This window comes from Poecilia reticulata, linkage group LG15 (genome assembly GCF_000633615.1).
Source record: "Poecilia reticulata strain Guanapo linkage group LG15, Guppy_female_1.0+MT, whole genome shotgun sequence".
Classification (NCBI taxonomy): domain Eukaryota; kingdom Metazoa; phylum Chordata; class Actinopteri; order Cyprinodontiformes; family Poeciliidae; genus Poecilia; species Poecilia reticulata.
The window spans coordinates 24,134,903-24,159,837 of NC_024345.1; the positions used below are offsets into that span (position 1 = coordinate 24,134,903).

A 24,935-nucleotide genomic window follows, 5' to 3' on the forward strand; every position below is an offset into this window, starting at 1 on the left:
AGAAAATTTTTTCATTGTAAAAAAAAAAAAAAAAAAAAACCTCTCAAAATATATAAAAAAGATTAATTAAAAGTGCAATTTTTGTGGGCATGAATGTAAATGTTACCACACTTAGTTTTTATAATAATGTCAAAGATGTAAACCGTTTTATGAGATTATGTTGAATGTTTAATAAAACCAACAAAAAATTCCCATAAGATAGAGCATGATCTGTTCCATCTTTAATTTCAAATTCAATAATTAAAGTAATGTAATAAGTATTTTAAGTAGCAAACACTCTATAATTTGATGCATTAATAATTACTAATGAGTAGCCACACAAAGCAAGATGTTTTCCACAAAGGTTGAGTGGTGGTTCGCATTTATTTTCTCTCCTGTTAACTAAAAAAGGCCTGGAAGGCTTTCAACCTACAACTCCAGTCACAAACCAGAATGCTGAGCCTGCAGGGCAGGAAAACCTGCCTTAGATACACTAAAGCGCCTTCTTTACTTTATCCCAGTCCTGGCTTTATTTGTGTCCATCTGTATATTGAAATCCAGGAAATTAAAAAAAAAAAAGCATTCCACAAAGGGGAAAAAAAAACATAAAGAACGTTTTCTGCAAAAACAAATGTATATCCACCTTTTTAAAAAGGTAACTGTTTAGCAATTTTAGTGCAATCAGAGTCCAGAGCCCTGTTCATTACAGGGAAGGAGAACGCTGAAAGGAGAACGGGCTGCTTCCTGATCTGCGGTGTCACACGTCAGTGCATCTCCACTCAGACTGAGCAGAAGAGGAGGACTTCAAGAAAACCCAACCAAGGATGATTTCAGCCTCAACAGGAGACTCAACCTACTGATGTGTTGTTACATGCTACGTGTACTTTCCAACTCCAAACTCCCTGCCTTGTGTTCGTGTGCACCGGATTCCCTCTGTGGGAATTAAAATAAGTCTTTGTCCGCTATTTATTTCTCTCTCTGGCGTACTGTTAGCAATATCTGAGCATAACTCGTCAGTTTTTTATTACACAATAAAAGCAGTGTTTCCACGAAGTTTTTGACTAGTTCATTTAACACATTTAAAGAGACCCGAGGAAAGAGGGGTAGAGGGACTTAAGAAATATTATATGCACATAATCCAATATAACAATGACATGGTGCAAATTATCACAAGACATAAAGCTTTAAAACGTTACTTAACAGCTAGCTGTAGCGCTATCAGTATTTAATCAATGGATTTCGCTAATGTCCAGCATACCAACTGTTAGTCTACGCAAGAAAACGCTACAAAGCCCGCAATGAAACCTGAAAATAAACCAAGAACCAAAAGTCTAAATAATTCCTCTTAAGTTTTACCCGCAGTCTTTCAGTCCAAGTAGTTATTTAACGGTTCAGCTCGAAGATAGCTGTCCAAGCTAGCTAAGCCTGACTCAATGAATAAAATTTTCCAAGAATCCCATACTTACTGCGCTGCTGCTCCTAGTAAAGATACAGCTGCTTGCTTCAAAAAGGTACTGGTTGAGGGCAAAGAACAGGCTCTGGGTTGGAGATGATGTGACTTCTGTGGAAAGCTCCCTCTATAGTCCAGCTAACTTGAATCTTATTCTTTTTTTTCCTCTAACGGCGCTCTCCCCCCCTCACTCCGCTGGATCCGTGGTCTGCTGTGAAGTCGTGGCACTTCGAGCTGGCTAGACGCGCTGGCCCCGTGCCCCTTACAGCTACCATAAATCTAGAAGGGCTCTGATTGGCTGAGAAGGAGCTCAAACCGGAAGAGGCTCCTGCTGGGAGTTGTAGTCCTTCACTGTCAAGTCAAACAAAAGCGGTTTAGAATCTAGGGTTACAATACGTAACCAACGTTTTTGAATGGAGACCCTCCACCATCACATCAACACAGTGATCAATACTGTTAGACTTTTCAAATACTTTAAGTTGCGTGTAGTAGTCTTTATAGAAACAGAAATAGAACTCCTTACAAAGGAAAGATTAAAGGGTTTTACAGACTGCAGAACGGGTTCGTCCTGCTGTAGTCTTAAGGACGTCAATGTGAGAAACCTAAAGATTTCTAGCTGCAATCTGACAAATTAAGTTTTCAGAATATCAAAGAGTCATATGTTAAAATGCATATTTAGAATAAATAATAGGATGGGATTTTAAAAAATTGCATAAAACCATCTTAGAAGAAAGAATCTATTATATTTTTCCCTGAAGTCTGACTATCTGTTTGTCCGTCCGTCCATCTATCACTCAAAACATGGCAAAATTACTCATGAAACTCTGTATATGATTAATCCATCCATTTTCTAACACCCTTGTCCCTAGTAGGGTTTGGAGGGGTGCTGGTGTCTATCTCCAGCGAGTTTTTCGGGCAAGAGGCAGGGTACACCCTGAACAGGTCGCTTGTCTGTGGCAGGGCAACAGAGAGACAAACAGGACAAACAACCATGCACACACCTAAGGAGAATTTAGAGAGATCAATTAACCTGACAGTCATGTTTTTGGACTGTGGGAGGAAGCCAGAGAACCTGGAGAGAACCCACACATGCACAGGGAGAACATGCAAACTCCATGCAGAAAGACCCTGGGCCAGGAATTGAACCCAGGACCTTCTTGCTGCAAGGCAACAGTGCTACCTACTGCACCACTGTGCAGTCCAGGCATTATGAACATTTCAGTTCATATTGAGTTTTTCAGACACATTCACAGCTATCTCTGGATTCAATGAAAGCGTGATTTATAATCAATCCTTTCATTAGGGGATTTAAAGTTTGAGTTGAGCATACTACTACATCATACTCTGTTACGCTGTCTATATATAAAAAAGGCCTCTACATCCAGTGCTAAAGTTTTAATATAGAAAAGGTAAGTTTCTGTGCGGAGTGAGAAGTGGTCCTTTGACTTAAGGAATTACATATTTAAAAGTCAATGTAGAAATGATTCCAAATTGAAGAGAAATAGTAAACAATGTGTTTACTAAATAAATAAATGAAAGGCATCTATGATGAAGATGCAGCCTTCAGAGAGAGATTTGCTGCCACCCAGATAGCGCCTTGTTCAGCAAAATCCTTGGCCATGTTGGAGAGAAAATGCCAAATCACATTCTGTACACTCCATAGCAGCGAGGCTCCGCTGTAAAAGTGTCTGCATACTGAACATACCTGTCTGTACAATTTACAATACAAAACCGATTTCTTGTCTTTCTTTTTTTGTCACAACACAATGTTAATATCAGACAAATGTACCCAGAATAAACTCTTTTCAAACAGTGCAGATTTGTTAATTAAAATATACACTTCACACATTGAAGCAGGTAAATAAATCATCTTTTGGAACCATTAGCCTCGTTTTACTTACATAAATCTCAATAAAGTTCTGTGATCAGGTCACTTGAGACCAAAACTAATCTTCTTTTGTTCATATAAAATGCTATTTGTGACATCAAACATCCCCACTGTAAAATGCAGTTGTGGCAACATTATGCTCAGAGGAGGTTTTCTTTCAATGGGGACAAATACGATTTTCAAAGTTGATGGGTGGAATCAAACCTTACAAAACTCAGTTAGACATTCACTTTCCAACAGGACAACACAAGCCATATCCATGTGTTAGGGTGGTATAGTCAAAGCAGACCAAAAACCTGTCAAGAATTAGTGGCAGGGCTTATTAATTTTTGTTTACCGGTGCTTTCAACCTAATGTAACTGAGTTTGGGGTGATTTGCAATAAGGAAGATGTAATTGCAACAAAATTATCTCTGCAAAGTATTGACTCAGGTAGCCTTAATTCTTGTACACTCCACACTTTTCTGAATTCCCATGTATGACGTGTGAAAGCCATGTATTTTACCCTACCACTTCACAATTATATATAGCTTCATGTGCTCAATAAAATATATTGAAGTTTGGGTTTGTAATCTAAGAAAAATAAAAATTCAGTGATGAACATAGTCAGGGAGAAAGGCATATCTTTTACTCTGACTTGAAAGAAACAAGAAACTAAAAAGTAGGTAAATCTGTATCTGGATGAAACATCTGGTTGTGTTTCAGTAAGGAAGCACAGATGAATCAGTTTTATCAGCAAACCCTGCAGGTGTACCATGTCTTTAATAAAGGCCCTTCAGGGGACACAGTTTCTATTTGAGGAGGCTTTTATGCATAGTTTCGGCAAGTCCTGCTTCAGTACTTCAGCCTGTGCCTCATGTAGAACAGTGGGACATCAGGAGAGCACTTTACTGCCCCTATCAGAGCATGATGATGGTAGAGGTCACTTAACCATGAAGCAGACCAGAGTAGTACAAGCTTGGGCTGCTTTTCATTCAACAACATGAAATAACAGACTGAGACTGAGACAGTCTTTGTCTTTTTAGATTTCACTGTCTTTGTCATAATTCATCACAACAAAGCAGCAACAAAAAAAATGAACATGAAAAGACCAAATTTAGAAACTTCCAGGACTGAAGCTGCAGTGATGTGAAGCAATAGCTAAAAATAAAAGCCTTTGTTTCATGGAGTAAAAACAGGCTGCTGATTTAAGGTCTGCGCCTCATTAATCTTGATGTTACAAAAGAAGGCCTTGCTCTTTGGATCCGGCATGGTAATATCTCTTTAATGTTGGACTTTTAAATACTGTTTGCTCTGAGCACAGCTGGCAAACTAATATGTTTGCGCAGATAATTTGTCATCAGCTCATTGGCTAGAGTCTCTGGTGTTATCCAATCAGTGAATAGACCAAACCGTGGAGGTCATTGTGACTGCAGGACTTGGGTCATCACTATTGACAAATTCATCAGGCACATATATTCTGCTTGTGTGGGAGTCACAACTTTGAAAGTCTCACACATAACCTTTTGCCACCATAGTCCTGGAATGTAAATGTCAGCCATGATTAGATAAGTCAGTATAACCTAAAACATTAAGTTTCAATTATGGTAAAAATAATAAAATATTACTATATGCTGCTATCATTTAAATTAGACTAGTTAATGTTTCATACAGTAGACAAAAACGTTTTAGCCTGTCCTGGGTAGCAGTTGTTCATGAATGAGGACATGCAGTGTGTGCAGTTTGCACATCATTCCCATGAGATCCTTGGCATTTCCTTAAAGTTTACCTAACACACCACGGTGTCCCATTCCGAGATTCATAGTGGTCAATGGATTTAACACAAGCATGCACACAGCTGTGTTAAAGGACCCATATGGTTAAACTTAGTGGGAGCAGGATACACTGCAGGATAAATCGATACTGCCCCCTGGTGGAGAATGTAACAACATTTTCCATCCATCCATCCATTTTCTTACACCCTTTTCCCTTAGTGGGGTTGGGAAAGGTGCTGGTGCCTATCTCCAGCTAACGTTCCGAGCGAGAGGCGGGGTCACCCTGGACAGGTCGCCAGTATGTCGCAGGGCAACACAGAGACACACAACCATGCACACACACTCACACCTAGGGGCAATTTGGAGAGGACAATTTACCTGACAGTCACGTTTTTGGACTGTGGGAGGAAACCGGAGTACCCGGAGAAAACCCACGCATGCACAGGGAGAACATGCAAACTCCATGCAGAAAGACCGGGGCCGGGAATTGAACCCAGAACCTTCTTGCTGCAAGGCAACAGCTCTACCAACTGCGCCACATTTAACAACATTTTGTGTAGTGTAAATTAGAATGTCACCAAAACGTTCAATTATTTCAGGGGTTGAATCCAAAATGTTAAACCTTCACATAAAAATATATTTTAATCCCATAAAAGTAATGAAAAATATATGCTTAATACAGGAATGTTATGCAATTGCCATGTTATGTTCCACACATCGTAGGGCAGACTGTTGACCTGACACCAAAACCACCCACATAGAGGGTAAGCCACAAAAGGTTGTTGCTAAGGAAGCTGGCTGTTAACCACACTAATGTAAAGTTAAGTGAAAGTAAAAAAGTGCAGTAGACAAAACTGTTCTCAACCTGTACTGCACAGGGTGTTTAAGGGGTATTAGGTACCAGACTTATAACTATTGAACAACTTGTTGAAAAACTTGGGCATCTATTACAGCTCAGCAGTCACAGGCTGATTGCCGCCATGCCATGCTGCACTGATGCAGTAATTAATGCAAAGCAGACACAACCAAGTATTCAGTGTATATACTGTACAGCACATTGCTATACTGTTTAGTAAGTCAGCATTTCCATGTCACAAATCCGGTAATGATCTTACGCATTATTAAATTTGTCAGAAAACTGAATTTTGGGTTTCATAATGTAAGTCATAATCACCAAAGACAAGAAAAAAAAGGAGAAATATATCACTGAATGTAGCGCATCTTTGAGCTTCACTTTTAAAATTATTTACTGAAACAAATCTGTTTTAGTTAGATGAACCTGTGGAGTCCACATGGGACACAGAAAAATTGACTCAACTTCACAAAGATTATATTTCTGATAAATTTATTCAATGCCTTTACAAATCCATAAAATGCAGGTTTTTTTGTAAGAAAATGTGTTATGAAAAAGAATGTGAACAGTTGTAATCTTCTAGAAATACATTCCGTTTCTTTAAAAAACTATAATGCATTGTAACACTCCAAAGAGTAGAACGCGATTGTAGAGGGCCCATTTCCATCATAAGTGCATTTTCTTCAATTCACAATAAACAAACTGTTTACAGGATGCTCTACATATACCTGGTTCATTTTGTAAGACTAATAATAATCAAATGAAAGGGGGGAAGTAAAGACAGACCAGTTACATTGTCAAAACTAAAGAAGTAACTGGCAAAAAAAATGGTTGCGTGAATAATATTTGGCAGTGATGGTGAAGTGAATGTCCTCAAATATATTACAAACTGGTTATTGTTGATTTTTCTTCCGGTTTGTTTTATGCTGCTCTTCAAAATTTTGCGTAAACATCCTTAATAAATGTAGAACATGAGGCGACTTCCGTAAGAAACGAGGACCAAGTGCGAATCTAGTTTTGAACATTGAAAGGTTAACATTTTTATTCACTTTTTCCAAATTCAGTCATGATTTTCTTGGCTGTAAATCAGTGTGTGATTTTGAATACAACCATTTTCTAGGCACTCTTATGTAAGAGTTCCATTGGAAAACAAAACAAGAATCCTCATAAAGCACACAAACGAGGAAAAACAAGACTGGTCTAAGTTTGTTTTTAAAGTAATCTAGAAGCAAAAATGAAGGAGAAAGTTAGATGGTAAACTGAGTTCAAGGAGAGAGAAAAAGGGCAAAAAAAAACCAAAACAGTATGTGGATAAAACTCAAGAAAAAAAAGATTTCACATCCATTAAGGGTGCATATTTATGGAAGGCCTTCATGATAGCAACCTAATTCTCAGGAGACATTCACATTGAGCTACAGCTCCACATTAAATAAGACAGATGGACCAAAGGGCAGAAGACATGGACTCTGTAAACATGAGGACATTGTGCTTAGAGAATACAGGCGTATCTTGCGGGGCTTTAAAGTCGCATCAGATCCAGGTTGGAGCAGACACGGTGTTTGGAGGCATGTCGATGCAACATCCCTGGGATGCCGGGGTTCCATTTGTAAAGATTGGTCACTTAGTGATGCTGGAACATTAATGCTTGAAGACATGTCAGTTGTTCTTGAGGAGATCAATGCATCCTTGCAAAAGAGCCACATTGTTCTGCGGAAATAGAAGAAATTATATGGTTGATCTGAAATAAATGTTTTTTTTTGTTTGTTTTTTAACTTTCCAATCATGAATATTTTTAATATTCAATATCACAGCGTATATGGTGTTCATAAATAGGACACAAATAATCATATGAGAACAATGACTATTCAATGACTATTCATGGTCCAAGCAAGAGGTTTCAACTACAGACAGCTAGAGAAACGCAGAGGAAAAAAAAAAAAAGGACACTGCTTACCTTGGCGTGTTTTATCTCAAGCTCAGCCATTTCTATGAGGTTTTTCCTGAATGCCACAACTCGTCTGCCCTTGAAGCTCGTGAGTTCTGAAATAGATTGTTGTAGAAAAACCGTTTGCTCTGTGTCAAGTATTTTACAGTTAAAGAAACAACCACAGAACAAGTCTGTGTCCTTGATTAGAGCTGTACCTAATCAAGGATGCAGACTTGAAAATGTTGCAGGGAAAAAGGGAACAGGCAGGTTAAATCTTATTTGTCCAAATGATTCCAGTTTGCTTATGTACATGACAAATCTTCTTCAGTTACTTGTGGAGTACCACAGTGTAGAGTGCTTGGGCCACCAATTGCTTTAAAATTTCCGCTGCTATGCTAATGACTTATTAATCTTCAGACAGACTTTTGTTCTGTTAAGCTGCGACACCCGCTTAATGTTTTCCTCTAAATTATGCGATTGGCTTTATCTTTCTAACTAACTTTCTTAACTCTGACTAACTGTGTGTACTCTCTTTCATCCTATTGCCTTTAAAACTGGGGCTATATAAATAAAGTGAACTGAATTGCCTCTGAAACACATTAATACACAAACCTTTCTTGGCAGATTCTGACAGCTTGTCAAATTTCTGCAGGCACTGTCGCTGGTGTTCCTCTGCCTGGGGAATGTCCTTGCTCTTCAGTCTGGCTTTATCCAGAGCCTTGTTCGAGTTCTCGTAGTCAACCAACGCTCGGGCTCGCCGGTACAGAAGGTCCTTAAAATTTTAAACAATTTCACAAGATGAAAAAGGAAATGCAAAGAGCATTTAATTAAACACAATTCCAATTAATCTCATTTTAGCTTTTCAGTGTAAAACAGCACTGTGTCCGATGTTTTCAGCTTGGGTTATTTTCTTATAACCCAACCCGATTTTAAACTTCTACACATCTTTATTCCTGACTTGTATGGTTGCACTTAACTTGATTTAGGGGAATCAGAATGAAGGCAGGCTGAATATATACCATATTGTTCAGATTTTTATTTGAGAAGGAAAATGAATATCTCCATCTTTTTCCTTCTAAACAATTATAAATTACTTCATATTAGTCTGCCACATACAATGCATTGAGCCATGTAGATATAAGCTAAGTAAATGTGTAATGGAGTAAAATTAAATGAAGGATTTTTATTGAGGATGGAACGACATACCTTGGCCGCCTGGATGTCCCTCATGTAGTATCTTAGCAGCTCTGTGAGTTTCAGCTCTTGGTCTGATGCTACTCTTCCCTCCACTTTCTGCAGATGCATAAAAAAGGCAAAGTTCAGCTTCCATAAATCTGTAGGCAAATTATAGGCATTCAGATTGCTGTGTGACACAGTTATACTTACTCTGAGTCTCTCAAACAGGTCTGACAGCTTCTCCAGGTTTCTGAAGCGAACATAGAAAAAAGTCTGAGCAGTAGCACTAAAAACTTATTTTACTATGTGCAAAATAAGCCTATGCACAGCAGTCACATATGTATTAACCTCACTTCTTATTTGGTGTAGTGTCTTCAGCACAGAGGCTGTTCAAAGTGGCAGAAATGTGAATGTAATCATCTGCAATATCTGCAAAAGCAGAAATCAAAATTAGAATTATGCAAACGTAACATATCAAAGCAGATTTTTCTTTTTTTTTGGTGATGTTAAAATGATCAAATACTTTTGTGTGAACGAGTCATTTTCTCCGCTTTGGCAGTGGAATCCTTTATTTTGCTGTAGTAGTCAAGCAAAAATGTTTTCTCCTGCTCAAAAAAGTCATCTACTTCCTGTTCAGGAAACAGAAACATAAAATGTTATATGAGGAAGTTCCTATAAAACACCAACTGCCATATTAAAACTAGGTAGTCAATCATCCATGAACTCTACCTTTATTCCTGAGATGAGGACTTCATCTGCAGACTTCACCATGTTTTTGAAGAACCCTCCAAACATCTCCTTGGCATTCTTTCTCCTCACACTGAGCTAAAATAAGAAAATTCAGAAAGCCTTAGAAACGAGTGTGTATTTGACAAACTTATGTGTATGATAAAGTCTTCAGAAAATTAAATTAGATAAGGTTTTGGTATCCAGAACTGAGTTATCTTGGCATAGTTATATTTAACAGTAGCCAATGTTTTATTATCTCGCTGCATTCTTCATTACACCACATAAAGTGTCCGAGTTTGGCCAGCAAACACAGATAAGTCTAACTGCTGATCGCAGCAGGATGCACGCCATGTGTCACATGTTTCTGGTAAACTCTTCCTTTCTTTCCAACCGACGGCTCGGAAAAGGAAGTCAGCAATATGAGAAACTCACATCCTGGTCATACTCTAAGAAAATCTGGAAGTTTCTGTCCTTGCTTAAAACAGGGTGAGAAGACAATCTCTGCAGGAAGACTTCGTGAACTTGAACTGTTTTCTTGAAGACAGCCAGGTATTCACTGGAAAGCGACAAGAAATGATTGAATTTAAAAATATATACATTTGTGTGTTTTAACAATATTTTGTAAAATAATAATGTTAAACTCACGCCTCCAACTCCTGCTTCATTTTGGTATATTCCTCTTTAGTCATAGTGGCTTCACCTTCCCCCAGTTTGTGCATCTTATCTCTTGGACTCTCAAAATCCGGCTTGGGGGGAGCTGGAGGGATCTAGAAATGTTTGAATAAGGCATAAGATCGCTCAAGGATTCCAACTAAATCAAAAGCACAGTAATAACATGAATGCTTTATAATTTGCATGCAAAATATCTGCTTCTTTTGTCGTACATGCAGCCACCAAAGACAAACTATTATGCAGTAACTTCAGTCCCTATAAGTCCAACTTACGATCAGACCAGCATAGTCCTCGGTTTCAACCAGAGCATCATGCAGCCAGATGAAATCTTCATGCTGCCTGGGAACAGAGAAGTCTGGCTTCTGGAAGTTGGTCAGTGTAGTCTGAGAAAAGGGATAATGCTCTTTGTTAAAAATATTCTTGATAAATACATTTAATAGAATCAGATTAGAAAAAAAAAAGTGCAGCATTTTCATGTTGGGGATTTTTTTTTACCTTCGTATGGACTGTGAACTTGACTTTATCCCTTTCACACAGAGCATCGGGAATGTCAATGAGAAGCGCGGTGTCATTGTTCAAGTCTACCGACACAGAGCGCAGCTAAGGAAAAAAATAACCTGTTAACAGAGATATCCATTCATGTTTGCTACACACAGTGATATTTTCCATGCGTTTATTTCTGTTAATCTTGATGATCATGGATTACAATTAAAGACAAAATGACATGAATTTAAGATTTAGTTGGGACTCCTTTTTGCAAATCTGGCCTAAAAATCCAATTAGCCCAGCAGTGGGCAATCCTGGTCCTCGAGGGCCGGTGTCCTGCAACTCTTGGATGTCACCCTGGTCCAACACATTTGAATCCAACAGCTGAATCACCTCCTAAGTGCAGTCAAGTTCTCCTGAGTCCTGCTAACGACCTCATTATTTGACTCAGGTGTGTTGAAGTAGAGATGCATCTAAAAGTTGCAGGAGACCTGCGGTCCTCGAGGCTTGGAGTTGCCCACCCCTGAATTAGCATCTCAACATTTCCTTGAGACTCTGGGCTGAGAGGGCTTTGGACAACTAAGCAACAGTCCAGTTAATTTTCTCCTTAGCTCAGGTACGATATTCCAGAGGTTTCTCTGGTTCAAGAGGTGCTTAACACAAGCAGCATCCCAGTTCAAGCTATTGTCATGAATATGTCTGTCGCTCTCAAAGCACCAACTCTGGCTGAAGTCTGAGCCCAGCTTTGTTTCACAATCCTTTTAAGTCTAGGTTATCTCCATTGTGTTCTGCCTCACTTTTTCCTCCCATCCAACTTTCTATAAAGCCAGCTACTTCAGCAATCATCTTTTGTGGCGTACCATCGTTGTGGAAAATGTCGACGACTGTCAGCTGTAGAAGTGTCAAGTCTTCCAAATGGTTATGGAGATCACAACAAAACACTTCAACATCAACTTTTTTTTTTTAATTGGCCATGTTCTACTTTTCTAAGTAGAACATTTCCAAGAGTTTTTGTTAGTTGTGAGCCATAATAAGTAAAATTAGGAGTAATACAAACTTCACCTATATTTCATTCCATATAATGGACTTTCACTTTCAGTAACCAATTGTATTTCTAATTGATTAAGATGTGTAATATAAATGTGTCAAAATCTTTGTAAAGCTTCTCTTCAAATCTTCTCAGCCTGCTTATTTTTGTAGCCCAACAATGCACAAGCTCTTCACAGAAATGCTCTGTTTGCAGATACTAGTTTCACACACCAAAAGCCATTTCCCACCATCACCATCCGGTATTGTTGGGTAAGACAAATACAAAAACACACTTCAAAGTGAAATACAAACTAACCTACTGGCTCCAAAAATGAAAAACAGTGAAAGAGACTTGTGACCCCTATCCACGGAGTATATCAGAATGTGCTAAGAAAAATAAATATGGTTACAAAAGAGAGGTGGGGGAAACAACATGATTACCAAATATCTACATCTATTTCAGGGTGCTGCTATAATTTATACAAAGGTATGCTGCATCACTGTTATCTAGTTTATTTTCTGAAGATGGTATCTAGACCCCACACTTGTTGATTCACTACCTCAACTCTGAGAAACCACTGGTTAGCCAACCACCACCACCACAGGAGGTGCATTAAACTAACACTTCCAAGTACTTCATCCCTAAAGTAAGCAGCAAACATGGAGGAACTTGCTTGAGCTTAGAAGCAAGGCCCACACCCTTTTTGTGCAAATCCAGCTGAATTAAGTGAGTACTTTTATAAATGGAAAAACATGCTACTTATCAACTTTCATTATTTGACAAAAATGTTTCACTTGGATACAAAGTGCAACTTCTGCTGCAGCTCGCCATCATTCTTTGATTCTCAAAGAGGAAAGAGTAAAACCCTCATATCATCTTAGACTTCACTGGTAACACTAGATAGGCGACAATTTTTGAATTATACAGAGTATTAAATATTTAATCATAAAAAAAGAGTAAATTCTTTGAGTTGAGCGTTCAAAAAGATAGCCTGGTATTTTTTGCTACTTAACCGCTAATCGGTGTTCACAGCAGGAAAAAACAATAAAAACAAGGGATAAAGTTTTCAGCACTGACATTTTCATTCAGTGGGAAATCAAAAGCAATCAACTATTGTAACTTACAGACATTATAATGACATTTCACTCATTGATTAGGCCATCAATATACCGTTGGCGAGTTTTAGCCAGAGGCTAACACCACCAGTCAATAACTTTGCTACAAAAAGAAGCAACTGTTAACATCAGCTAACCGTCTCAAATTACAAATCACTAAGCAGTTACCGTACCTTTTCTTTGTCACTTTCGTCTATGGATGTCATGTTAGTGCTCAAATTGACGAAAAAGAGAGAAAAAAGAAGGTCAAACTAAATCCAACTCGATGCAGGAAGCCGTTTTCTAGGTGGCTGCGTTAGCTTCCTAACAAACTGTCAAACAATTTTTCCGCCCCCTTCCTGGTGATGAAAGCTCAAAAATCCCGCCTTTGTTCAACCTGATTGGTTAGAAATCTGAAACGCTAACGCTGCTATTGGATGAATACTTAATCAATCACGTCACATGCTCGCTTCGCGAGAACTTTTTTTAAATTGTAGATAATGTTTTAACATTTGAAAACAATAAAAATGAAAAGCAGTGATATTTGAAAAATATAAGTAACAAAAACTCAAGGAGAGAATGTAATAGTGCTACATAAACACAGAGGTACGTGAACGTCGCCACCATAGTGTGAGTGGCCTTTTTACACTTGCAACAGTTCAGAGGCGGGGGGGTTGAAGTTTAAGCTTTTTTGTAAGTCAGTAATGTAAGGCATTAGTAGCATACTTCTATTTCACATGAATTTATAAATAAATAATAAATACCCATAATGTGTTTCTATAATAATAATAATAATAATAATAATAATAATAATAATAATAATAATAATAATAATAATAATAATAATTTTAAATCATGCACAAAGCTAGAAAAGGCCCAAAAATGTCTAAAGTTACACTGTGCAGCCCACTTCAGTGGTGATATATATTTAATTTCTGAAATCATAAATAAAACACTGAAGAGTTATTAATTATGATAGTCCTTAATTGTAGGAAGCTACTACACAGAATTTTAATTTCTTTAAGTCAACAACAACTCTTTGAAGAATATGAGTTGGAACAACATATAATTTATCCTTGGGAATAGTAAAGTATTTTTTAATGGAATTTAATTTCTGCTCAAATGAGTGGTTTGGTGGATTTTCAGAAGTTAGACAAAATGCTCATTTTAACGTAATCGTTCTGTCAGGTTTATATTTGTTTTTTTTTTTTCCAATTATCATTATTATTAATTTATAATCAAAATAATTTTGACACTCACAAAATAGCGCTTTACGTTTAGTTTCGATAAGGCGATTGGCGCCCACTCTTTTAATCGTATTCAGGGATGCATTTCAATGTAACGCCTACCCACATAGGGAATGGTAGTTTTTACTGTATCAAACTACAACCAGAAAGCAGCATTATGAACTTCACTTCCCATCTACAAGTTGTTGTGCCACCATAAAGGCGCGCCGGCTAGAAACACAATTGTTTACTTGGCCGAGTTTTAGCTGGAACATGTTGGGGCAAGAACCCAAGTTGTATAAGTGCTAAATTTTGATTTAAAACGCGAAACTACCCGAGACTCATACTGTTTTGCTGCGAATAGCATCGCTGTCTGAGTGTGTTGTGTTGAAGTCGCAAGAATGTTCGTTTTGAACCGTGTTTTGTTTGCTGGGAGCATCATCGTCCCTGAGAGCACCTCCCTCACAGCGTGCCACTTCTCCGCTGTCCACCGCCTGACATGCCCCAAGAGGAACAGTCCCTACAGTTCTGTGGACAGTGAGCGCTACTCTTCTCTGGTGAAATCCGTCATGTCCTCCAGGGTCAGCTCTCAGACCCCAGAGACCCTCCAAGCGGAAGATGACCACGTTTATGGACCAGTTGTCAAAGCTCAGACGCCTTCACGGACCGAGCAAAGGCTCCCCAAAACTCTTCATCCTTTCATAAATTCTGAAAGGACTGTAGAAACGGAGGAGCCAGAGGCGGGACCCCCAGCCCGGATTTTGTTAAATCGGGGTAAGAGTAGGCCGTTTTTCCCGAGTGTGACTCGGATTCTTCAGCAGACACTTTCTCCAGAGCAGATCTTCTACCTGGAGAGATGGAAGAGGAGGATGATCGCTGAGCTGGGAGAGGAGGGCTTCAAGGAATACAGTCAAAGTAAGATTTTTAAAGATACTATAAAGCGTTTTTCCCATAACCAAATATACTCTTAAAAACATCTCCACAGCATGATGCAGCCACTACCATGTCTCACCTGTCTCAGTCAGGAGATGTGTTCAGGATGATGTAAAATCATTGACAAGCAGTATAAATGCAAAAGCAATCGAATGCACCCTGGCTACTCAAGCAGATAAATATTGTGAAATCGTTATACATTATACCTTGCAATCAAAGCTGATACGTTTTTTTGCCCAGATATATTTAAACAAGGGAAGCTTTTCCATTCGGCTCTGGAGGACATTCTGACCTCTGCGGACACATGGAGGAACAAGACTCTCTCAGAGACACTGCAGTGTCCTCCTGAAGCGCAAGGATACATGCAGAGCATCTCTCACGTACTGGAGGACGTCAGTGCAGTGAGGGCCATTGAAAGCTCTGTGCAGCACGGTTCCCTGAATTACTTGGGAATTGTGGACTGTGTCGCGCGTTACAGGTAAATCTCCTCTGGACTTCAGTTTTTCTTACCGCCTTCATCTCTCTCACAGTCCACTTCTCTCCACAGGGGTGTGCTGTGTGTCATAGACTGGAAAACCTCAGAAAAACCCAAACCATTCTTGAGCAACACATATGATAACCCTGTTCAAATTGCAGCATATGCCGGGGCTCTGAACAATGATGGCAACTACAAATACCAGGTGATCTACCTTGATAAATGACACATCTTATATTTACTCGTGTTGTAGTAACAGGGTGTAGATAAATTCCTTTTATCTTCTCTGAATTTCTTGTGCTTACAACACTTGTCTCATGTCTTCTCACTGCAGGTTGAAAATGGCCTCATAGTTGTTGCCTACAAAGATGGCTCCCCTGCTCACGCTCACCAGATAAACTCGGAGCTGATGTCAGAGTACTGGAAAACTTGGTTGATACGCCTAGAGGACTACAGAGAGCAGAGGTAAAGAAAAAACATGATGAGTTTTTTATTTATTTATTTTGTTTTTTTAAGCCTCTTAATGCTTTCTTTACACACCCAGGGTGGCAGTAAGTGTAACACTTTACTTCCTAATGATTTTGTAAAAAAAATTTTTTTTTGTAAATACCATTTTGTGGCATAACTGTTGTTAGCAGACTAGTACATAATTAATATAAAGCTGACCAAACAGCTTCAAGCATCACTAGTCGTTACTAATCCTTTAAAGCAGAGGAATAAAAAACATTGCTTAAATACAGATTTTAGCTCTTACTGTGTTTTGGTTTGAATCTAGAGTGTTGTTAAAGAAGCATGACTTTCTTGTTTTTATTTATAGTTTACTTCTTACCAATTATCTGGGTGTAACCAGGAAGATGATTGTTTATTAAATGGCACCACATCCAAACACAATCCCCTCCCCACCCCACAAAAACCCCCCCACATTTTTTGTCTCTTTTCAAACAGCTGTTTATTTGTCAATAATCAAGCGATGTTTCCCATAGTCTCACATTTTCTAATGTTTAATTTTCAGGTCAAGTGCTTCATCGAGTACGTCTCCTGAAAAGTGATAGATCTGCACTGAAAAGCTCCAGCTTAACAACTGAAGCCTGAATTAGAAATGGCAAATAACAAGTTAGGAATGATTTTTACATTTCTGACTAATTCTCCTGTTATTTTTGAATGAAAGTCAAACAACTTTCAAACACCTTATAATTATACATAAATGAAATGTATTATTTATAAGCTTAGCTTTTCTCATTTAAGCATTTAAAAATCATTGAATCCGTACCATGTTTCTCTGTATGAGGGATCCTCAGAGAATCCCATGCCTTTAAAGAGCTGGTAAGAGGTTCGGTTCTCCTCCTCTATGAAACAGAACACGGGGTAGCCCTGACCACTGAATTTTTTAGCCATGCTGCTAATCAAGACTTTAGCGTAGCCTTTCCCTCTGTGTTCTGGCAAAGTATACAACATTCCTACGGCGCAGTAGACGTAGGTCAAAATCCAGGAAACAGGCTTCCCTTTGGAATCCAGAACGCAGCAGGATGGGAAGTTTGTAACCATATTGCGGATCATCCTGGCAGCGCCTTCGTTACTTCCAAACTTCCACGTCTGATTCACCAAGTCAAGATGGGATTCATCCAGGGAGCTGAGGCAGAACCCAGAGCTGATGCACAGAAGAACAAACTGGCATGTCAGAGGAAGTTTCTGCTCTTGTAATAAGATGCTATTTTATTAATAATTTTTTTTATATATAAATAAGCAAAGTGTATAGTTAGTCATACCAGTCTATAGTAGGAAGCTTGGATACATCTTCCAATATCATCATGTGACAAAGTGACAGTTGGTTGTTGGGAACATTCCTTTCGGCTGCAACTGCTTTGACTATCTCCATGTGGGGAAGAGTGATTCCTTTAACACAAGCAATCATAGCTCACATGAGTAAAACTTAGTTTGCATTTTTATTTCTTTGCTTCACTGATAAAATTCAAATAAAATCTTATTCCGACTGCAGTGCATTGTAAAGGTTATTTCAGTTTGTCACCTTGCAAACACAAATTGCAACGTGTTTTACTGGGATTTGTCTGTGATGGACCTAAACAAAGTAGTGGATAATTGTGAAGTGGAAAGAAAGTGATGCAAAGTTCTCAACCATTTTACAAACATAAAATTGTTTGTAAAATGGACTGCATTTGTATTCAGTCCATTTTAGTCTGATACTCCTGAATAAAATTATCTTCAGAAGCCACGTAATTTATAAACGGAACCCTTGTGTGTCTAATTTAGTCTAAGTATAAACACAACTTTTTTGTGAAGGTTTTAGAGGTTTATTAGAGACATAATTAGGATCATACAGATCCTAATTATCCTAAACATCACACAATTTCTATGGGTAGATAGTTCAGTCTCTAGATGTGCAAAGCTGATAGAAGCAGACCTAAAGAATATCTTTTAAAAAAACTTGCAGCTGTATTTAGTGCACATGGTGTATATACATCTATATCTTCACTCTACAATCATGAACCTCTTGTGGTTTTTCATATAAAATCCCAATAACGCAACATTTAAGTTTCTGGTTATGTTACGGGAGGTGTGAATACATTTGCAAAACACTGTATATATATATATATATATATATATATATGTGTGTGTGTGTGTGTGTGTGTGTGTACAGGAGAAACCATCCTACATGATGGTGGAAAGAAAGTGCATAAAGAGTGCGGAAAAACTACAAATTTTACGCAGTGAACATATAAAGAAGAATCTGGTTCTTCTTTGTGAAACAATCTGTTTCTGTTTCACAAAGGAAACAGAACCACCAGCAAAACCTCTGTAATAAAGGCATTTGAGTACAAGTGAAGCATTCCAGCATAAATATGAAAAGGCGTATTGAAACCTAGCAGATAAGAAAACAATATGCTCCTATATATTATCTTTCTAGTAGTTATATGACACAGGGTGAGATTATAACAGATATATTTTCCTATCTGTGAATTATCCACAGGGAACTTTGAACACAATGACAATTCAAACCAAACTAACATTTTAACTTGAGCTCTGGGGTAATAAAAACAAATTCAGTCTATCACAAATGTGTTGATTCAGTGTAATTTAATAAAAAGAACAAAAGAAACATGTTATTACCAAGACAAAGGAACCTGCTCCAGTCAATCACAGAAGAGTTCCTTATTGTTTCGGTGAGAATAGCTTCATCATTTGCAAAAACCAGTGTGTCTTTGAACAGATCCGTTTTCTAGAAAAGGTATGTAGAATTTAAAAAACTGACATACATAAAAGTCTGCATATATTTGTTCCAAAAGAGTAATTACCTGTTTATACTTGGGTTTGCAGATAATTACGCTGAATTGTGGCCATCTGTCCACTAAAACGATGTAAGGATCTGATTTCACTCTGTTTCTGAGCACCAAGAAACCATAAATCTGTAAAATAAAACAGTTTTAATCCAAAGTCTAGTGAAGTTAGTCTGCTGCTCAAAGTTAACTGAGCGGCAAACAGTTGAGAAATGCAGTCGCTAAATGAATCCACGTGCAGATCATAATTCATGTAGCAAACACACCTTTAGTGACTGAGGAAGTTGTTTTTTCAGTTCAATCTCTGCAACTTTCAGCTGGTCTTCAGTCAGCTCCATGATGTTTAGATAGGAGGATTTGAAGGAAAACTTAACGTCAGTGTCTCAAGGTTCAGTGGCGAGGGGCGGGGCTATGGAACTTCCTTCTCCTTTCGCACTTTCGAGAAAAATGACTTCTTGATCAAATAAACGCACCAGCTATGCGACCCTTTCCAAAAGCATAGTAATAATAATTATTATTAATAACTGCATTATATTTTATTTTTTTAGAATATGCCATGTTTTAACAGTATCCCAATCTAAAACAGTTGATCATAGAAATGCTCTGACAGATAGGACCCTGAAGACATTTTCAAATCATGTAAAATCTTTATTTTTGAAAATTTGTAAAAAAAGAAAAAAAAAATCATAACAAGTCCTGGAGTAGAATGAAGTTCTTGTTGGCTTACTGAAGATTGCACAGGAATAAACAATATGCCTGATTAGAAACTACTGAAAAGCGTGTCATAGTTTGCATTCATACATCTGGTGCTTTTAGAATAAAAATGCACTTTACATTGAAAGTGCCAATGATAGCTATGAATCATGTTTGAATCAAAAATATTATTTAATATGATGCAAATCCATCTTTTAATGCATAATTGGATAATACACTTTAGATTAATCACATTTTGACAAAAATTAAAAGCTGCTGCTTCATAGTCATTTCCAAGGTTAGAAGTTAAACTCAAACCATGCTGCTCTGTAGGAAGTATCCTCAACGAAGCCCATGTTTTTGAAGAGTTTATAGGACACCATGTTGTCTTCCTCTATGAAACAATAAACCGGGTAGCCATCTGCATGGAGCTTTTTGGCCATGGTGCTGATCAAAACTTTGGCATAACCTTTTCTTCTGTGCTCAGGAAGTGTGTACAACATTCCCAAAGCACAGTATTCATACATGAGGATCCAGGCCACAGGCACACCATGAGTGTCCAATATGCAGCAAGTTGGAAAGTTGCTAATTATGTTTTTAAAGTGCCTGTAACCCTTCTCATCCCCACCAAACTTCCAGGTTTTATTCACCATGTCAATGTGGGAGAGGCTGAGAGATGAAATCCTTGATTCAAGTTGACTGTTTGGGGAAAAAAGAGAAAACAAGGTTAAAGTTTTCTTATTTTATTATGTTGAGCTGTGATGAACTGGCGACCTGTCCAGGGTGCACCCTTTCTCTCGCCTGAAACGTTCACTAAAGATAGGCACCAGCACCCCTCCTGACCCCACTAGGGATGAGGGTGTGAGAAAATGCATGGAGGATTATATTGAGTTAATTGTATTTTGAAGCACACCTGTCAACATCTGGTTCACGTAGATGGCTGATGTCTGGAAGATACATAAGATGCACCAATGTGAAGCTCCTGTTGTTCACTCTTTTTTCTGAAGAAACTTCTTTGAGTGTGGGCACATGGGAAATATCAAATCCTAAGGGGGAAAAAAATCTTAAAATATTCTCTTCTTATCTTGCTGCTTCAGTTCAAAATAGCAAAAAAGCACAGAGAAAATGAATAAGAGCGGTTTGATAAGTTCCTTCTTTAGCTAGTAGAATTATGCTACTGAAGTTATGTATAGCATACTGAAAGCTCATCAAGCTATATACTGCACCCTGCAGGATTTTTATCTGAAATAATGACAACAGCTGCTGATTTTCAGCATAACTGACCTCCAATTAGGAAATAAGTGCTCCAGTCAACTTCTTCGCTCAACAGTTTCCTTAAGACTTCCTCATCTGTGCTAAAGAACGACACACTCTTCCTGAAGTCCTCGGATCGCTTGTTCTATATTAACAACCAAAAGTGCAAAATTCCAATAATAATAAATCATTAAAAATATTTAGAAATGTGATAAATATATTACAGTAAGACATGTACATTGAATGAATAAACAAATGTATCTATGCTTATATGATAGTGTTTTAATAAATTATACTTAAATAATAAAATGCAGAAATTAATAACATTTTAGCTTTAAATATTCATGTTGTAATAATAATAATAATAATAATAATAATAATAATAATAATAGGCAAATAGTAACAACAAAAAATTTCAGATTGTTATGATTTTATTTACATCATTACATATATCAATATTTATTTGTGGCTCTTTTGAGCCACGATAATAATGTTAATGTAAAATTATGCAAATCAGTGATACCACATTTTTACAGCGTTTCCGCATTCGCGCTGTCCGTGAACTCACCTTAGGATCCACACGCAAAAGGATCACTTTAAAATCTGGCCACGAATCAACAACAACTTCCGCAGTGCTCGGCTTGTTCCTATTACAAGTGTAGAGGGAACCGTAAACCTGAAAACAATCAAAACAGCTGTGATATGTTTTTCTTTTTTTTTTAAGCAAAAAAAGTGCCACTAATAAAGGCTACCTTATAACTCCTCGGGAAATGTTTAAGCAAAACTCCCTCAGCGATCTGAAGCTCGTCTTTATTTAGCACCTTCATGTCTGGTTTACGTGTAGCTTTCAGTTTCTATGGCGTGTCTCAGGTTGAAAACCCTTTATGAACTCGATACTTTAGCTTTTTATATACGTATATAAACAAATGATTAACAACCGGTTCATGGTTTTTTCAAGTTGTGGAGTTTAAACAACTTCCTGTTTTAAGTTTTTTAAAATAAAAGCCTTGGAATTTTTTTTGTTTGTAATGTTAGTCTGGCATAAAATGCCTTCCTTCTTGCCACTTGCTCATAAATGTAGCATGCATGACTCATTTGTAGAGTGAATGAGTCATGCTACATTTGATCTGTTTTGAAGCCGGAATGTTGTCAAACGAATTTAGTACTTTCTACCAGCGGAAAATAATGAGATTAACTGTTGGCCATGAACAATACGAGCCCAATCACAATGTATTACTCTCTGTTAGACGTTTTCAAACACAAATAGAAAATGTTCACGAATAATAGAGATTTAACGGTATGTGTGCAATTGGGTTAATAAAATACAAACTGTCAGAAGTAAAGGCTTATAACATTGTATTATGAGTCAGCCATACTGGGTATAAAACCTGTGACAGCTGGCAAACTCTAATTTTACCAAAGAGAATTCCAACTTCAAGGAAATTTTTATGGTTTTTCCAACTGGTAACACTGAAAACGCACCATAAAGTGTCAGCAGGGCAGATTTTTTAGTTGTGGGTTTGTCCGTATCTTTAATTTTTCCACAACTATATCGCTGACCTACCCAGACGCCTTCACATTGTATGCAATTTTAATAAATAGTAAAATTATTAAGGCACTTAAAAATTCATACTTTTTAGGTACTTAAAAATTATGCCTACATATTACATTAAACACACTTTAAAGGTGCCTAAAAGACATACTTCTGCATATGTATTAATTTGTTTTATTTTGTAATCAGGTTACTGCGTGATGCAGACTTCTGCCCAGCTCCCTCTTGAAAATGAGATCTAGATCTCAATGGGGTTCACCTGGTTAAATAAAGAAAATTAAGGCTTACTTTATTAGCCTAAAATTTACACTGAGATGTAATTTAAAACATACTGAAATTAATCATCTAAAGTAGTGTTAAGTGAATTTAAAAAAAATTATATTTTGAGCATGTATTTTTAAAAATACACAAATATATTTTAAATATACTTGAGAAAGTGGATATTTACACTTGGGCAAATATATATTTTGTTCAATTAAAGTATACTTTTATTTAATATATTAAAAGTGTATTTTGGTACAATTATGTTTAAGTGTGTTTAAAGTTCTAATTTCGAAATTGGTACAAGTATACTTTTAGTATATTTGTAACCTTGTTTTCTACACTTAATACTTAGTATACTTAAAGTGTACTTTCACAAATTTAAGTATGTTTGACATATACTAAAGTATACTTTTTTTTCACCTGGGTGAACTGAGCCATAGTTTGTCATGTTTCACCTACTGGTTATTTATTGTAGTTTAATTGCTAGATCAAATCACTGCAGCCTGATATTTTATTGGGGAATCAAAATAATCTGATCATTTTACTTATTTATTTTTTTATTTAAAAATCTGGGGTGCATTTGAGTACAGCTTTATTACTCAGATACCCCAAAATAAAAATGAGTGAAATCAAGCACTTTCAGAAGTAACCTGTAATAAACAAAGTCCATCTTTGTCATGGCATAAACACCAATGTTTACACTGTTTTTCAATGCTTCCATGAAATGCATGTAAGGCACCTATTGCTCTACACCAGTGTTTCCCAACCCTGGTCCTCAAGGCACACTGACCTTTTATGTTTTAGATGTTCCCCTGTGACAGACTAGCGACCTGTCCAGAGTGTACCCCGCCTCTCGCCCGGAATGTTAGCTGGAGATACGCACCAGCAACCCTCCCGACCCCACTGAGGGACAAGGGTAGAAAGAAAATGGATGGATGTTCCCCTGCTTCAACACACCCCATTCAGATGATTGCAAATCAGCAAAACACTGTTAATCAGCCATCAATTGCAATCATGTGTGCTGATGATGCAGGGGAGCATCTAAAACATGCAGGTCAGTGTGCCTTGAGGACCAGGGTTGGGAAACACTGCTCTACACCTATAATTAATTTGGTGTTAAGAGATGAGCGTTTTCTAAAGGTAACGAACTGCAATGAAGTGCCACAAAGTGAACATCAGATTTTTACTTTTGCTAAATTTGGCAACAGCAAATGTCTTGTATCTGATCAGGTAAGCATTATTTCGAAAGAGCTTATGTTTTATAAACTATAAAACTTGYTACTAATTTGGTTTTAAGAGATAAGCGTTTTCTACTGGTAACGAACTGCAACAAAGTATAAATCGAGATTTTTACTTTTGTGTTGAATGTTTTATAAAATATTTAAAACTAATGACAAAAAGAATTAACTTTTCTACAAAATTCACAAACTACACAATTCTTAAGTATAAAATAAGTGGTATTTCCAAAGAGCAGAAGAAATCTTATGTTTTTTGATCAATAAGAATTTTTGTTGCTAGCCTGTTGCTAAGAGATCGGTGTGTTTACTGGTAACTAAGTGCCACAAAGTAAACTTAAGATTTTCACTTTTTCAAAATTTTCCAATGGCAAATGTCTTCTATCTAATCAGGTAAGCATTATTTCGAAAGAGCTTATGTTTTATAAACTATATAACTTGTCATTAATTTGGTTTTAAGACATAAGCGTTTTCTACTGCTAACGAACTGCCACGAAGTATAAATCAAGATTTTTACTTTTGTGTTGAATGTTTGTTTTATATATTTACCACTAATGACAAAAAGAATTTACTTTTCTTCAAAATTCACCAACTACAAAATTCTTAACAGGTATAAAATAAGTTGTATTTCAAAGAGCAGAAGAAATCTTATATTTTTTGATCAATAAGAATTTTTGTTGCTAATCTGTTAATCTGTTGCTAAGAGATGATCGCGTTTTCTGGTAACCAAGTTCCACAAAGTTCCACAAAATAAACATCTGATTTTCACTTTTGCAAAATTTGCCAACTGTAAATTTCTTGTGTCTAAGCAGATAAGCAGTATTTTCGAAAGAGCTTATGTTTTATTAACAATATTACTTATTATTAATTTAATGATAAATTAACATCTAAAACATAACAAATCTAAAACATAACAAATTATTTAATTTGTTATTAATTAATAACTACACAGAAAGGGGTCTCATTCCCAGAA

At 37.1% G+C, this 24,935-nt stretch overlaps 5 protein-coding genes across 8 annotated transcripts in view; 1 reads left to right on the top strand and 4 right to left on the bottom strand.

Moving 5' to 3' along the window:
* rrbp1a (ribosome binding protein 1a) overlaps positions 1 to 1,741 on the bottom strand; it is a 15,623-nt gene extending 13,882 nt beyond the window's left edge. For 2 of the 4 annotated variants that reach the window (XM_008430185.2, XM_008430180.2), the window contains exon 1: positions 1,446 to 1,740. The gene's annotated coding sequence lies outside the window, so the exon portion shown is untranslated. Of the gene's footprint in view, positions 1 to 1,445 lie in introns of all 4 variants that reach the window. The other 2 variants (XM_008430181.2, XM_008430182.2) reach the window with 2 other exon arrangements.
* Positions 1,742 to 6,398: 4,657 nt separating this feature from the next.
* On the bottom strand, positions 6,399 to 13,385 carry snx5 (sorting nexin 5). Its single transcript, XM_008430186.2, has 13 exons — positions 13,232 to 13,385; positions 10,923 to 11,027; positions 10,700 to 10,810; positions 10,401 to 10,522; positions 10,188 to 10,311; positions 9,756 to 9,851; positions 9,550 to 9,655; positions 9,380 to 9,455; positions 9,237 to 9,276; positions 9,057 to 9,143; positions 8,463 to 8,622; positions 7,878 to 7,963; positions 6,399 to 7,630 (listed from the first exon to the last, which is right to left on the bottom strand). Exons 1-13 carry the CDS (start codon positions 13,262 to 13,264, stop codon positions 7,580 to 7,582), a joined length of 1,197 nt encoding a protein of 398 aa, XP_008428408.1. The 5' UTR covers positions 13,265 to 13,385; the 3' UTR covers positions 6,399 to 7,579.
* A 1,114-nt stretch (positions 13,386 to 14,499) lies between these two features.
* mgme1 (mitochondrial genome maintenance exonuclease 1) lies at positions 14,500 to 16,770 on the top strand. The gene is made up of 5 exons (XM_008430188.2): positions 14,500 to 15,178; positions 15,437 to 15,674; positions 15,744 to 15,876; positions 16,006 to 16,136; positions 16,684 to 16,770. Exons 1-5 carry the CDS (start codon positions 14,665 to 14,667, stop codon positions 16,718 to 16,720), a joined length of 1,053 nt encoding a protein of 350 aa, XP_008428410.1. The 5' UTR covers positions 14,500 to 14,664; the 3' UTR covers positions 16,721 to 16,770.
* LOC103477218 (glycine N-acyltransferase-like protein 3) lies at positions 16,154 to 19,729 on the bottom strand. The gene is made up of 5 exons (XM_008430187.2): positions 19,231 to 19,729; positions 18,983 to 19,093; positions 18,798 to 18,906; positions 17,438 to 17,564; positions 16,154 to 17,319 (listed from the first exon to the last, which is right to left on the bottom strand). The coding sequence occupies exons 1-5, from the start codon at positions 19,300 to 19,302 to the stop codon at positions 16,920 to 16,922; spliced, it is 819 nt and encodes a 272-aa protein (XP_008428409.1). The 5' UTR covers positions 19,303 to 19,729; the 3' UTR covers positions 16,154 to 16,919.
* Positions 19,730 to 19,830: 101 nt separating this feature from the next.
* LOC103477220 (glycine N-acyltransferase-like protein 3) lies at positions 19,831 to 21,865 on the bottom strand. Its single transcript, XM_008430189.2, has 5 exons — positions 21,664 to 21,865; positions 21,480 to 21,587; positions 20,942 to 21,056; positions 20,571 to 20,703; positions 19,831 to 20,356 (listed from the first exon to the last, which is right to left on the bottom strand). Exons 1-5 carry the CDS (start codon positions 21,736 to 21,738, stop codon positions 19,957 to 19,959), a joined length of 831 nt encoding a protein of 276 aa, XP_008428411.1. The 5' UTR covers positions 21,739 to 21,865; the 3' UTR covers positions 19,831 to 19,956.
* Positions 21,866 to 24,935: the final 3,070 nt, after the last annotated feature.